This window comes from Thalassophryne amazonica, chromosome 14 (genome assembly GCF_902500255.1).
Source record: "Thalassophryne amazonica chromosome 14, fThaAma1.1, whole genome shotgun sequence".
Lineage (NCBI taxonomy): Eukaryota > Metazoa > Chordata > Actinopteri > Batrachoidiformes > Batrachoididae > Thalassophryne > Thalassophryne amazonica.
Genome location: NC_047116.1, coordinates 36877920 through 36893507, shown reverse-complemented (window position 1 = coordinate 36893507; position 15588 = coordinate 36877920). Strand labels below are relative to the sequence as shown.

At 42.6% G+C, this 15588-nt stretch overlaps 1 protein-coding gene across 1 annotated transcript in view; it reads right to left on the bottom strand.

Moving 5' to 3' along the window:
* LOC117524487 (matrix-remodeling-associated protein 5-like) overlaps window positions 1-14871 on the bottom strand; it is a 39093-nt gene extending 24222 nt beyond the window's left edge. Inside the window, exons 1-5 of the mRNA XM_034186280.1 lie at window positions 14673-14871; window positions 14031-14239; window positions 12441-12570; window positions 6652-6893; window positions 2449-2600 (exon numbers count right to left, since the gene is read on the bottom strand). Of these exons, the coding sequence (XP_034042171.1) occupies window positions 2449-2600; window positions 6652-6893; window positions 12441-12570; window positions 14031-14200 (694 nt within the window). The 5' untranslated portion in view covers window positions 14201-14239; window positions 14673-14871. The remainder of the gene's footprint in view (window positions 1-2448; window positions 2601-6651; window positions 6894-12440; window positions 12571-14030; window positions 14240-14672) is intronic.
* Window positions 14872-15588: the final 717 nt, after the last annotated feature.

Below are 15588 nucleotides of genomic sequence, written 5' to 3'. Positions count from 1 at the left end.
AATTTGCATGTATTCAAGCCTTTGCCATGAAGTTTAAAATTGAGCTCAGTTGCATCCTGTTTCCACTAGTGATCCTTGAGATCTTTCTACAGCTTAACTGGAGTCCACCTGGGGTAAATTCAGTTGATTGGACATGAATTGGAAAGGTTCACACCTGTCTACATATAAGGTCCACAGTTGACAGTGCATGTCAGAGCACAAACCAAGCATGAAGTCAAAGGAATTGTCTGTAGACCTCCGAGACAGGATTATCTTGAGGCACAAATCTGGGGAAGGGTACAGAAACAAATCTGCTGCTTTGAAGGTCCCAATGAGCACAGTGGTCTCCATCATCTGTAAATGGAAGAAGTTCTGATCCACCATGACTCTTCCTAGAGCTGGCCACCCGTCTAAATTGAGTGATCGGGGAGAAGTCAGGGAGGTAACCAAGAACCCAATGGTCACTCTTTCAGAGCTCCAGCATTCCTCTGTGAAGACAGGAGAACCTTCCAGAAGGACAACCATCTCTGCAGCAATCCACCAATCAGGCCTGTATGTTAGAGTGGCCAGACTGAAACCACTCCTTAATAAAGGCTACATGGCAGCCCACCTGGAGTTTGCCAAAACACACCTGAAGAACTCTCAGACCATGAGAAACAAAATTCTCTGGTCTGATCAGAGAAAGATTGAACTCTTTGGCATGAATACCAAGCGTCATGTTTGGAGGAAACCATGCACCATCTCTACAGTGAAGCATGGTGGTGGCAGCATCATGCTGTGGGGATGTTAATCAGCAGCAGGAACTGGGAGACTAGTCAGGATTGAGGGAAAGATGAATGCAACAATGTACAGAGACATCCTGGATGAAAACCTGCTCCAGAGCGCTCTTGACCTCAGACTGGGTTGACAGTTCATCTTTCAGCAAGACAATGACCCTAAGCACACAGCCAAGATATCAAAGGAGTGACTTCTGGAAAACTCAGTGAATATCCTTGAGTGGTCCAACCATGGCCCAGACCTGAATCTGATTGAACATCTCTGGAGAGATCTGAAAATGACTGTGCACCGATACTCCCCATCCAACCTGATGGAGCTTGAGAGATGCTGCAAAGAGGAATGGGCAAAACTGCCTAAAGATAGGTGCACCAAGCTTGTGGCATCATATTCAAGAAGAATTGAGGCTGTAATTGCTGAAGGTGCATCAACAAAGTATTGAGAAAAGGCTGTGAATACTTAAGTACATGTGCTTTCTTAGTTGTTTTATTTGTAATAGATTTGCAAAAAAAAAAACTTTTTTCATGTTGTCATTATGGGGTGTTGTGAGTGGAATTTTAAGGGGGGAAAATTTTTACTCCATTTTGGAATAAGGCTGTAACAACAAAATGTGGAAAAAGTGAAGTGCTGTGAACACTTTCCGGATATACTGCACATTACACAGATGTCTATTCTCAATTCTTTAGGGTAGGCTTTGGCTCTGAAATGCAATAAGGCACTTTTTCTTCAGATATGCTCATAAACACAGCTAAAGCTTCCACAATTAACCACTAATTGCACCAGTTAATAATTCAGAAGCATTTAAAAGTAATTATATCAATTATTCTTAATCTTCTGGAACCTCACATGTCTTTAAAGCATTATTCATCTTGGTGTATATCTGGTGAAAATCTGACAGTGAAGAAAAACTGAAATAAACCTATCTTGTAGCTATCATTTTGAAAATAACATTATTAGGAATATAGTCGGCATTATAACTGGCTTAAATCACATATTGTTTGATCAAAATGTAATAAGTGCCATAGAGAAAGAAATTGAGTTTGAAAGTTTTACCAGAAGTGTATGTGAGCTTATGTCCGCCACTGTAGCACTAGTCATACCTGCTCTTCTTAAGCATTCATCATCCTTTATATCTCATGCTGCTGCAGTATGTATATTTCATCTGCGTCGTGATTAGTTCATCCATAAATCAGACATATGCTGCACTTTAGCATTTCACAGCACCATTAGCCTATATTTCTGCCGTCTGCACACATTAATACTGTCATCTTGGATTAGTCATAGCAGGTTAAATCTGGCATGTCATTGAGGAACATTTTACGGTCCAGCCTTCTCCCACTTCCATGTAACAACCATAAGACAGACTGGACGAAACACAGAAAAATGACTACAATCACTGAAGAGTATCTGATAAGAAGCATGTGGTTCAATGTCAAAGGTTAAGATACAGTAATCGAACTAGATGCAGTACTTTATATTAGCTGATCTGAGTGCCATCTGGATATATTGTTTTATTGTGATTCCCTGTTAGCAGGCTGCTTGATATAATTAATAAATTAGTCTTCACATTTCCTTTCACTGCTTCCTTTCTCGCCATCTGTATTACCAATTAATCATTGCTAATTGAAATAAACTGTCTTCAAAATTCAGTAAATGCCATCAGAAAACAAACAATATCTCCTGTACAGCAGTCACCTGGGTGTGCCAGGCTCCAACTGAGGAACCACGTCATTCTACAGTCGCAGCTCCACGGATTAGTCTGCATTACAAATGTTTCCAGTAGGGGTGCCGTCTCTAAAATCTCTTTGGGCAGAGTAGTTAGGCTGTTGTTAGACAGATCCAGGTTTCTATAGGAGGGAATGACACGAGGGGGCGGGGAGCAGGATGGGGTGGGGTGGGGTAAGACAAAGGCAGGAAATGAGGAACAGGCCAGAGAACAAGTATGGACAGTGAGAGGTGAAGAGAGTAAATATCAGCCATCTTCTTTATGTCAGTGTCTTCATCACCATTTTTAATCAGACCCAAGTCATACCTACGATCCCTGGTTCTCAAGACCAGGCACCTAAGTGGCTCTACGCTCCTCTTTTATACTCTCCTATTTTACTCTTCCTTTTTAGATATTTAGATATACCTTTGTATACTGGCATAGTTCCACCTTAGAATTGGAATATAATATATAAGATATACCTTACTGAATTTTCATGGTTATACACTGCATCTGTAATGCAAATGGGGCAGAGATTGATGATGGTCTAACTGCAGTGTTGGTGGTCTGAGTTGCTTGGCCTACAGGTAGCTGTAGGTTGGGACTGTGGCCACACCATAAATTTCAATAGACCCAAAAGAAAATTTACATTTCGCATTCAAAATCCTGTTTTTAATCCTTGTTTCTTATGTTTTCTGACTGATTCAAACCTAAAACGCCCACTTTCCAAAACATGTCTGCAATATTGTCTATACATGAGGTTACCAACCTCACCACACCTGATTAGCAAAGCCTAGTACTTTCCAAGTTCTTGATTGGCAGAAAACACCAGACTGTGTTAATTAGCTGTGGGTGTCCTGGTGCAAGTACACTCCAGGAGTGCGCTTGGAGAACCCTGGTCGAGGCACTGCAAAAGGTATCAAAATAAGCAAAATTGCATTACTCATAATTAAATATTTATTTTTATGTGCTCATTCAAAGATGTAGTTTCTATATAGGTATTGAGACCCACTAGTGCTGGTACTTATATCTAGATTCCTTGGTTTGCTAGCATAATTAAAAATCAATGAGTTCCATGTCAAACAACCTAGTCCAGGAATCAGGTCCTAGTGAAAATGACAACCAGGATGAAACTCAAAAAGTCCAACAGGAACTTCATAACATTTTTCGTGAACAAGAATCCTATAGGATTTCTATCAGAAATTTGAAATACTTTTTCCTATAGGAATTCCTATTAAAAACACCATTCATACAGGCAGTATTGTAGAAATACTATCAGATTTTGAAACGTACCAGATTATCCTAAAAGATTCCTCTCGGATTAAAGGTTAATTTTCCCTACTTCAATAGTAGGGAAAATTCAATATTCACACAGAATAGAGGAAAATAGCACAATCTAAAGACGAGCAGCCTATATTGTAATTGTGTTGCAAGTTCTCAACTATGCAATTTTTGCATTGTGCTGTATGTACATTTTCAAAATTTACACAGTTGCACTTGGATTACATCAATAGCTTCATTATCATTATAATATTAAACAGCTGTTACTTTGGTTAGTAATACCCCTGTCACACTAGAGACTGAATGAGACCGAATCCCCTCCTAATGAAAATCTGACCCACATTCCGGACGTGTTGAGGTGCATTTGGAAACGTTGGACAGCAATCTCAGAGCAGTCTAAGCAGTCATGCATGGCCATGCGGCCACTCTCAATGTTTGTTTTGCTCATGTTCAAAACATTTGTGGCGCAGTCGAAGTGGAAAAATATTGAACACCAGACAAGGTGGACTCTAACTGCCATCTGACTGCTTTCTAAATACACTCTCTGCATCAAAACAGCATTTGGACCACTCTGATTGCACTCGAGAGACATTCGCCATGGTGAGGCACATCTAATCCTATCAAGATGTTGCGCAAAGAAAATATTATGTGCAATGTCTGTGGCACGCATACATCTTATGAACTAGACGTGAACATTGCAAAATCAAATCGAAGCACCTTGTGTCACTCTGATCCAATGTGTCACAGAGCCGTGGAGCAGCGCGCACATCTGAACGGGGTGTTATATCCATAATAAACCTTATATTATAGACACATTGTCATTCCCTCCTGTGGGTTACATAATGTATGTGAAATATTATGATCATCATTGCTGCAACACCACAAGCAGATCCATGCTGCTCTGCTACCCCATGGCAAGTAAATGTGTTTCAGAGGCTCGGAGCGGCAGTGCAGCTGACGGGGGAGTCACAGCTGTAATATACATATTATGACATCGACACCAACTGTAGAAGGGATAACAATGCAACTGTTCCTCCAAGCCATTACAATATCAATAATAAAAGCAATAACTCACCTTTGGGACGGCTCCAGACGCATCTCACAGCACAGGGTGAACACCAGCCAAGCTGCAGCCTATAAGGGCATCCCTGGCATCCTAGTAGCGCCGTGAGATGGCTACATCAGCCCAAGTGCCAAAGGCAAATGCTTCATCCACCACGAAATATATATCCATCCGTCCAGCGTCACAACGTGCGCCAGAGAGCTGGATGCCCCACTGCCCGTCAGAGTATGTAACACGTGATCGCAAGGTCCAGACAGACTTCACGTGATTGCAAGGTCCAGACAGATTTCATGTGAAGCATTAACTGATTGCCAGGACGCACGCGTGAACCACAGTGTGGTCATCTCATAGACCTAATATTCTAGAGAGAGGAAGTGCATGAGGCTGGATCATCTGATCTCTGCGCTGCTCATGTGTGAGGCTGGATCATCTGATCGCAGCACTGCTAATGCGAGAGGCTGGATCATATGATCTCTGTGCTGCTCATGCGTGAGGCTGGATCATCTGATTGCTGCGCTGCTCGTGCGTGAGACTGGATCATCTGAATGCTGTCCAGGTGGACAGTGGGACGCCCCACTGTCCACTACAGTGGGATGCTCCGCTGTCCGCTACAGAGCTGATTTCCTGGTGAGCGTAAGAGAGAGAACAATGGAGAGAGAAAGCACATGTGACGGGGGGGGGGGGGGGGGGGACATGCGGTTGCTGTGTAATGCTTTACTGTCAGGACCTGCCTTACCTCCCCTCTGGATTACATATGTCATCCAATATTATGTCATCCAGGGTCCCCTGATTATCGGTTTACTGTGATACGCCATGGACTGGTTACTATTACCAGTGGCTGCAGTGGTTATAACGGTTGTGGGTGTGCACAACAGTGTTCTGATGGCCGCAATACTTTGAACACACACAGTTACATGCACTGCAGTTATGCAATTGTCAGAGGACCCTGGTTTACATGTTCAGAGTTCATAGGTTGGACATCATCCAACATAGCAGCAGGAAAACACGGCAGGTCTTCAAAAGATACAGGATTACAGTGCTTGCTCTGCCACGCCACTCCCCTTGCTTGCCTTCCACGGAGACTTCGGGTGGCGATCGGACAGCATGCACGGGATTCGAGTGCATTCTTGTTATTCTTACTGCATTCTGTCAGCATTCTGGGTATTCATACTGTGTTCCAACTGCATGTGAACTGCATTCAGAAGCATATGCACAGGATGTGCACGAATCAGTCGAGGCGGGATCCGCCCACACTTAGTAGTTGAACAGCATTCGTACACGACTGTCTGAATGTCTGTCCCTCCCAATTGCTCCTTGAAGTTTAGTTTTGTTCCCCATTCTGGCTGATTCGGCTTGATTCCTACTCATTCGTGCTAAGTGTGACGGGCCTTTATATTGCATGGTATACATGTATTTTGTCTAAATGTGCATGCACATATGTAGTCATCACTTGAAATTTACTTTAAAATAACTTTTTGCATGTTTGCAATAAATTCAGTCATGCCACTACTGATTGCGCCTCACCAAGAAAAACCTCTGGTTTAGTCCCTGGCGTCAATACATTCCTGTTGCAATGGAAAACTGTTTTCAAAAAAATCAAGCTTTGAACACAAATCAGATGCTCGACATACCATAAATCCTGCTATAATTCATGTGGAAAATAAGCTTAAGTTCACTAAAAAATCAAATTTCTTCCATCAGATTTTGCAGTAATCATTTTCACAAGCAACAGCACACTAGAATTTCTCGCTGTCCCTTTGATGACCCGAGAGTGGGTTGCAAACACAACAGCAGCTTCCTCCTAACTGACCTCTCTGTTACTGCATCTGCTTCAAGCACTAAAGCTCACCTCAGTGTGGAAAAATAATAGGTGTTCAGGAGCGACAGTGTGCACAGACTGTGAGGGTGCAGCTGATGCAGCCTGTTTCCTTGCAGACGGAGCAGCCTGAGGTTAGGCAGCTGGAGCAGGGCCCGGGGGTGGATGTGCTGGAGGAGGTTGTGATCCAAGTACAGTCGCAGCATGGAAGTCAGGCCGGCAAAGGTCAGCGATGAAGAGATCTCCCTCAGCTTGTTGTAGCTCAGCTTTAATATCTGTGAGAGATGATGGAATTACAGTGAAGGAGCAGACAAAGTACACGCTGAGGTACACAAGTACCACACTCTCGTAAATGGCACGTCAATATGACAGGAGGGGGTGATCGGAATGAGAATGAAGTCATCCGTGGCAATTTCTTTTAACAGCTACTCATCTTGAATAGTCTGCAATAAAGAAAGGAAGTTCCACCCACTGTGCCATATGTAAAAAATGAGAAAACAGCCCAGAGCAAATAATCAAAGCAGGGGGAAGAAAGGATATTCCAGCATCGGAGGGCCTACAATAGTTTCAAATAAGAAATTTAGCCCTTTATCCCCGTAAAAAAGACTCTAGGGGATTTTTTTTTTCCTCCTCTCGTCATGTCTGGAAAACCCCAATATTTAATAATGCAATAAGACATAAGACATAGCAAGAAATCCAAGTTGAGGATGAGATTCTGTTTTTGCCAGATTTATGATAAGCGTGGTCTTCGGAGAGACTACTTAGCTGGAAAAGGTCCAGCTGCTGACAGATCGAGCATGTGAAAATGTCAACACATGGAAATATGGAGTCTATTCTTGTACAATGGCAAATATATCAGCATCTGCCTGAGAGATGAAGGGAACAATTGCTATCTGAGTAATATCACTTCCTGCAAGATTGCTGGCATTGCCCTAAGGTCACTGGAAAAATGTCCAGAGTACTCTTGGTTGCCGAAGAATAAAAAACTATAATAACATAAGCGGCACAGAAATGAAGAAAATGTGCTAAGCAATGATGACTAATGAAGATTTTACATTTTTTAATCTACCTTATGCAGTTAAATATTCAGCTTGTCTGCTCAGTGCCAAATTATAACAAAGGTTTAGTCAAAGAGCTATGCATGATTAAGATCTAGAGCCAAGGGTCATCAACCCTGCTCTTGGAGATCACCTGCCCTTAATGTTTTCCAACTTTCCCTGCACCACCTGCTGCGAATTAACTAAGTCTGGGGTACTCAGCCAATCAAGAGCTAGGAAACACCAAACTTGACTAATCAAATGTATGAAAAACATGCAGGGAAAGTGATCCCCAGGAGCAGGGTTGGTGACCCCTGATCTAGACCCTACCCACCACATGAGCAAGCACACTGATGACAGTGGTAAAGAAAAAAACTCCCTCAGTGTCTTTTTGATTATAGGAAGAAATCTGAGGCAGATCAGACTCAGTGCGGTGGCCATCTTACTATGGTCATGGGATAGCTGAAATCAATCAGTCAATCAATCAATTTTTTTTTTATATAGCGCCAAATCACAACAAACAGTTGCCCCAAGGCGCTTTATATTGTAAGGCAAGGCCATACAATAATTATGTAAAACCCCAACGGTCAAAGCGACCCCCTGTGAGCAAGCACTTGGCTACAGTGGGAAGGAAAAACTCCCTTTTAACAGGAAGAAACCTCCAGCAGAACCAGGCTCAGGGAGGGGCAGTCTTCTGCTGGGACTGGTTGGGGCTGAGGGAGAGAACCAGGAAAAAGACATGCTGTGGAGGGGAGCAGAGATCGATCACTAATGATTAAATGCAGAGTGGTGCATACAGAGCAAAAAGAGAAAGAAACAGTGCATCATGGGAACCCCCCAGCAGTCTACATCTATAGCATCATAACTAAGGGATGGTTCAGGGTCACCTGATCCAGCCCTAACTATAAGCTTTAGCAAAAAGGAAAGTTTTAAGCCTAATCTTAAAAGTAGAGAGGGTGTCTGTCTCCCTGATCTGAATTGGGAGCTGGTTCCACAGGAGAGGAGCCTGAAAGCTGAAGGCTCTGCCTCCCATTCTACTCTTACAAACCCTAGGAACTACAAGTAAGCCTGCAGTCTGAGAGCGAAGCGCTCTATTGGGGTGATATGGTACTACGAGGTCCCTAAGATAAGATGGGACCTGATTATTCAAAACCTTATAAGTAAGAAGAAGAATTTTAAATTCTATTCTAGAATTAACAGGAAGCCAATGAAGAGAGGCCAATATGGGTGAGATATGCTCTCTCCTTCTAGTCCCCGTCAGTACTCTAGCTGCAGCATTTTGAATTAACTGAAGGCTTTTTAGGGAACTTTTAGGACAACCTGATAATAATGAATTACAATAGTCCAGCCTAGAGGAAATAAATGCATGAATTAGTTTTTCAGCATCACTCTGAGACAAGACCTTTCTGATTTTAGAGATATTGCGTAAATGCAAAAAAGCAGTCCTACATATTTGTTTAATATGCGCTTTGAATGACATATCCTGATCAAAAATGACTCCAAGATTTCTCACAGTATTACTAGAGGTCAGGGTAATGCCATCCAGAGTAAGGATCTGGTTAGACACCATGTTTCTAAGATTTGTGGGGCCAAGTACAATAACTTCAGTTTTATCTGAGTTTAAAAGCAGGAAATTAGAGGTCATCCATGTCTTTATGTCTGTAAGACAATCCTGCAGTTTAGCTAATTGGTGTGTGTCCTCTGGCTTCATGGATAGATAAAGCTGGGTATCATCTGCGTAACAATGAAAATTTAAGCAATACCGTCTAATAATACTGCCTAAGGGAAGCATGTATAAAGTGAATAAAATTGGTCCTAGCACAGAACCTTGTGGAACTCCATAATTAACTTTAGTCTGTGAAGAAGATTCCCCATTTACATGAACAAATTGTAATCTATTAGACAAATATGATTCAAACCACCGCAGCGCAGTGCCTTTAATACCTATGGCATGCTCTAATCTCTGTAATAAAATTTTATGGTCAACAGTATCAAAAGCAGCACTGAGGTCTAACAGAACAAGCACAGAGATGAGTCCACTGTCCGAGGCCATAAGAAGATCATTTGTAACCTTCACTAATGCTGTTTCTGTACTATGATGAATTCTAAAACCTGACTGAAACTCTTCAAATAGACCATTCCTCTGCAGATGATCAGTTAGCTGTTTTACAACTACCCTTTCAAGAATTTTTGAGAGAAAAGGAAGGTTGGAGATTGGCCTATAATTAGCTAAGATAGCTGGGTCAAGTGATGGCTTTTTAAGTAATGGTTTAATTACTGCCACCTTAAAAGCCTGTGGTACATAGCCAACTAACAAAGATAGATTGATCATATTTAAGATCGAAGCATTAAATAATGGTAGGGCTTCCTTGAGCAGCCTGGTAGGAATGGGGTCTAATAAACATGTTGATGGTTTGGATGAAGTAACTAATGAAAATAACTCAGACAGAACAATCGGAGAAAAAGAGTCTAACCAAATACCGGCATCACTGAAAGCAGCCAAAGATAACGATACGTCTTTGGGATGGTTATGAGTAATTTTGTCTCTAATAGTTAAAATTTTGTTAGCAAAGAAAGTCATACTCTATCTCACTTACAGAGTTTAGGTAGCTACTCTGCACTGTGTTGGTATATGGCATTAGAGAACATAAAGAAGGAATCATATCCTTAAACCTAGTTACAGCGCTTTCTGAAAGACTTCTAGTGTAATGAAACTTATTCCCCACTGCTGGGTAGTCCATCAGAGTAAATGTAAATGTTATTAAGAAATGATCAGACAGAAGGGAGTTTTCAGGGAATACTGTTAAGTCTTCAATTTCCATACCATAAGTCAGAACAAGATCTAAGATATGATTAAAGTGGTGGGTGGACTCATTTACTTTTTGAGCAAAGCCAATAGAGTCTAATAATAGATTAAATGCAGTGTTGAGGCTGTCATTCTCAGCATCTGTGTGGATGTTAAAATCGCCCACTATAATTATCTTATCTGAGCTAAGCACTAAGTCAGACAAAAGGTCTGAAAATTCACAGAGAAACTCACAGTAACGACCAGGTGGATGATAGATAATAACAAATAAAACTGGTTTTTGGGACTTCCAATTTGGATGGACAAGACTGAGTCAAGCTTTCAAATGAATTAAAGCTCTGTCTGGGTTTTTGATTAATTAATAAGCTGGAATGGAAGATTGTTGCTAATCCTCCGCCCCGGCCCGTGCTACGAGCATTCTGACAGTTAGTGTGACTCGGGGGTGTTGACTCATTTAAACTAACATATTCATCCTGCTGTAATCAGGTTTCTGTAAGGCAGAATAAATCAATATGTTGATCAATTATTATATCATTTACCAACAGGGACTTAGAAGAGAGAGACCTAATGTTTAATAGACCACATTTAACTGTTTTAGTCTGTGGTGCAGTTGAAGGTGCTATATTATTTTTTCTTTTTGAATTTTTATGCTTAAATAGATTTTTGCTGGTTATTGGTAGTCTGGGAGCAGGCACCGTCTCTACGGGGATGGGGTAATGAGGGGATGGCAGGGAAGAGAAGCTGCAGAGAGGTGTGTAAGACTACAACTCTGCTTCCTGGTCCCAACCCTGGATAGTCACGGTTTGGAGGATTTAAGAAAATTGGCCAGATTTCTAGAAATGAGAGCTGCTCCATCCAAAGTGGGATGGATGCCGTCTCTCCTAACAAGACCAGGTTTTTCCCAGAAGCTTTGCCAATTATCTATGAAGCCCACCTCATTTTTTGGACACCACTCAGACAGCCAGCAATTCAAGGAGAACATACGGCTAAACATGTCACTCCCGGTCTGATTGGGGAGGGGCCCAGAGAAAACTACAGAGTCCGACATTGTTTTTGCAAAGTTACACACCGATTTAATGTTAATTTTAGTGACCTCCGATTGGCGTAACCGGGTGTCATTACTGCCGACGTGAATTACAATCTTACCAAATTTACGCTTAGCCTTAGCCAGCAGTTTCAAATTTCCTTCAATGTCGCCTGCTCTGGCCCCCGGAAGACAATTGACTATGGTTGCTGGTGTCGCTAACTTCACATTTCGCAAAACAGAGTCGCCAATAACCAGAGTTTGATCCTCGGCGGGTGTGTCGCCGAGTGGGGAAAAACGGTTAGAAATGTGAACGGGTTGGCGGTGTACACGGGGCTTCTGTTTAGGGCTACGCTTCCTCCTCACAGTCACCCAGTCAGCCTGCTTTCCTGGCTGCTCGGGATCTGCCAGGGGGTAACTAACGGCAGCTAAGCTACCTTGGTCCGCACCGACTACAGGGGCCTGGCTAGCTGTAGAATTTTCCACGGTGCGGAGCCGAGTCTCCAATTCGCCCAGCCTGGCCTCCAAAGCTACGAATAAGCTACACTTATTACAAGTACCGTTACTGCTAAAGGAGGCCGAGGAATAACTAAACATTTCACACCCAGAGCAGAAAAGTGCGGGAGAGACAGGAGAAGCCGCCATGCTAAATCGGCTAAGAGCTAGTAGCTACGCTAAGCTAGCGGATTCCTAAAAACACGCAAAGTGAATAATGTGTAAATAATTTAGAGGTGATTCAGCAGAAATGAAGAAGTTGTAGATTGGAGTCCAAGTGAAATAGACTGCATTAGTTAGCTGGTGATTGTATTTATGCCAGATCAGTCATTGAGTTAGGAAATTTCCCAAAGCTCACTCCAACCCAGATGTACCTCCAATCTGTCCCCAAGATGCCCTATCATTAAGCAAAAGAAGCCCCAGAGTCTTCTGTAAAATTACAGCATGTGTTGCTGCTTACCTGTAGTGATTTCATGTCTTGAAAAACTCCATTTGGAATTTGGTGGAGGTTGTTTCCATGAAGCATCAGAAGCTCCACCCTCCTTAGGCCAGCCAGTGAATTATCTGAGATACTGCTGATGCTGTTGAACCTACCATAGTAAAGAAGTAAAGTGACTTCCTTAACTCAGCATGTGGTCATAGTGTTGAACATATTGATGCATTAGTCAACAGTGCCATATGGCCTATGAAGACAAGATATGTCTGAGAAGCACTTATGGAGTAACAAGGTCAATCGACAGATGTCCTGCTTTATTTTATAGTTGTGGGATGCTAACCAGTTACCTAAGATGACAACTCAGTGGCTTTCAGACTAGGTCTCTCCAGAGAATCCTTGGTACTGCTGGAATGGCTTACTGCCAAATGAGCAATTACTTACACTCAGATGAGAAGTGTCACTTGCTTTGTGATGGAGCATCACAATTTCCCTATGTGGCACATTTCTCTGTGCATGACACAGCATGTAGGTGCCTCGATACTGAGGACCCCAGTGGTTAGAGTAGACCAAGGGGATTACCCATGCTTTGACAAATAGATGGTTGCTTTCAAGAGGTGGGGATGGAATAGCTGTCTGGCTGGGTGTTTTGCTATACAGGACCCAAGGCAGTTCAGTGGTGTAGTGAATGTAGTATTGTGCAGGACCACGGCATGCTCCCAGATATGACCTGGCCATAGGGTGACTCAGATGAAGTGTACTACTCCAATTAGGAGTGAATTTCAGCTATGAAATTTTGGACATGTGCTTTCCTGAGCATGATCCACTGTGCAGGTGCATCAATATTAAAGAGACAGCAACTGGAAAAAGTCAAGGGGACACCTGTGCATTACCTGGATGTGGCAGATGAATGGCTATTTTCAGGTGGAAGGGGTGGAATAGTGAGCAATCCTCACTCCCCCAATGCCCAAAGACATTCTAGTGACACATGCTAAAGACCTTGGATTTTAGCCACATGGTTGAAATGCTTGCCTCCTCCCATTCCAGTGGCTGTGAGTCTGCTCCCAGTGAGACACAATGCTGGTTATAATGGCATAGATGCAACAATGTGATGGAAACATTCAAATTGACATGATGTCACCAAGTGTCCAAAACCAGCAGCCTGAATTGCTGATACAAGGAATGATGGATTCATGCTTTCATGTTGTTTATGCCAAATTTTGACCATGTCATCTCAGTGCTGCAGCAAAAATCAAGATTCATCATGTAACGCAATGTTTTGGCCATGTGGCCTGTTTCTCTGTGCATGATCCAGCACGCAGGTACCTCAGTGGTAAAGTAGCTGGAGAAGGCTAAGGAGACACCCATGTTTCAGCTCATAGATGGTTACTTTCAAGAAGTGGGGATGGATCGGTTGTATGCCTGGGTGGTTGCCATCCAGGGATTCGTGATGTGGTGCATGTTGCAGCACTCAGCACCAGCACATACCCCCAGACTTGTTTTTAATGATCAACTGTAACTAAACAGGTGTAGCTCAAGAGTGAAAGCGCCTTTGTTTTTAACTTCAATGAATCAATATTGAACCAAAGTGCTGTAGGAGCATGTGTGCTCCCTTACCCTAAATTTATGCGCCGTGTGTGTGTAGGCAGCCCAGAAGGGATAGTGATCAAGGATCTGAAGGTACAGTGGACCTCGTTGGCTTGGTAGCAGTTACAGCTTCTGGGGCAGGCCCGGCCCAGGGGCACCGCAAGTGTCAGCGCCAGCAGAGCCAGAAGCAGCAGATACATGTTCACTCCGAAAGTGCAGCCGCCGCACTCAGATGATCACTGCAGAGGACAAAAGAGAGTCAAGGACGCACAGATTTTAAACAGAATCACAGACTGACAAACACTGCACCTGCCAGATCTCAATCAAAAACTTCAGACCGCGTGCACGTGCGCACTGCAACATATAAATGAAATGACACTCGCAAGTTAGAAAGTCAAGGGAAAAGTCACGTGACCTCATTATGTTTGTCTGTGGCGCACGAATGCGCCTCAAAACAGCCGCAAAGCGACAGCTCAAATAATTAACTAAATAAATTTTAAAAAATAAATAAATCATGCATTTCAACATGAGATCAAAGTTATGCACCGAGAGACAAATTAGAATGTCAATCATACCTCTCGAATCCTCTGGTCCAGATAGATGGGCGAGTTATTTCACGGAATTATATTCATTTTCCCCATGCAAATTCCAAAAGCGCCTCCTGCAACTTACCATTGATGTTCGAAGAACTGGAAATAAGATGTTTAAAAAAAAAAAGTTGTCCCCGCAGGTATCAAGGAGAAAAAGCGCCAAAAAAGTGGATTTCATTTACTTACACAGAAAAACCACCATATACGAACTAGACTGCGATGCCTTCCATCAGGACGCGTGGAAAAGAATTTTTTTTTTTTTTTTTTTTTTTTTTTTTTAATAAAAAGGTAGTTTGATGAACAGCAGCAGGCGAACTGTCCGCGAACGCGTCTCGGGCTGTGTGAACGCGCACGTGTGTGCGCGCGCAGGAAAGAGAGGGGCTGTGCGCTCAAAGAGAATTACGCACGAGGAGCTACTTTTACTCTGCTTCGGGCTCATTTACTGCCCAAAATGACATTTTTAAACGGTTTTTAGAATGATTCTATAACTGCAGTAACTTATTTATTTATTTTTTGTGAATTAATCATAGAAATGGCTCGTGGCTCTTCTCTCCATGGGTGGTTCTTCACCATTTGTTCTTTGCGGGGAGCAGCTGTTTTCTTAAGCATTGACATGTGAGCTGTCAATGACTTTGTGCTGCCAGACACCACGATTCCCTGGCAGCAGAGCAAAAATGTAGTTGAGTGGGTGAGTGAGAGAGTGAGCGAGTTAATAAATCCCAGCCAGTTTGTAGTTATTTTGCCCTTTAAGAGGAACAGAAACGCCCACGGATTATTTATAGCATGAATAAACACAAAAAATGAGTTTTTTTGATAGTTCAAGAAACTCTAAAGACCATAAAACATCTACGGAAAACCTTGTTTTAGTTGTGGTCTGAGAGGCTTTGACTAGAGGTGGGCGGATCGATCCTAATATCGATAATATCGATACCAACGCTGGTATTGATACTGAATGATCCTCGTGTAAAAAGATCGATACTCAAGCTTTTTTTCTCTCC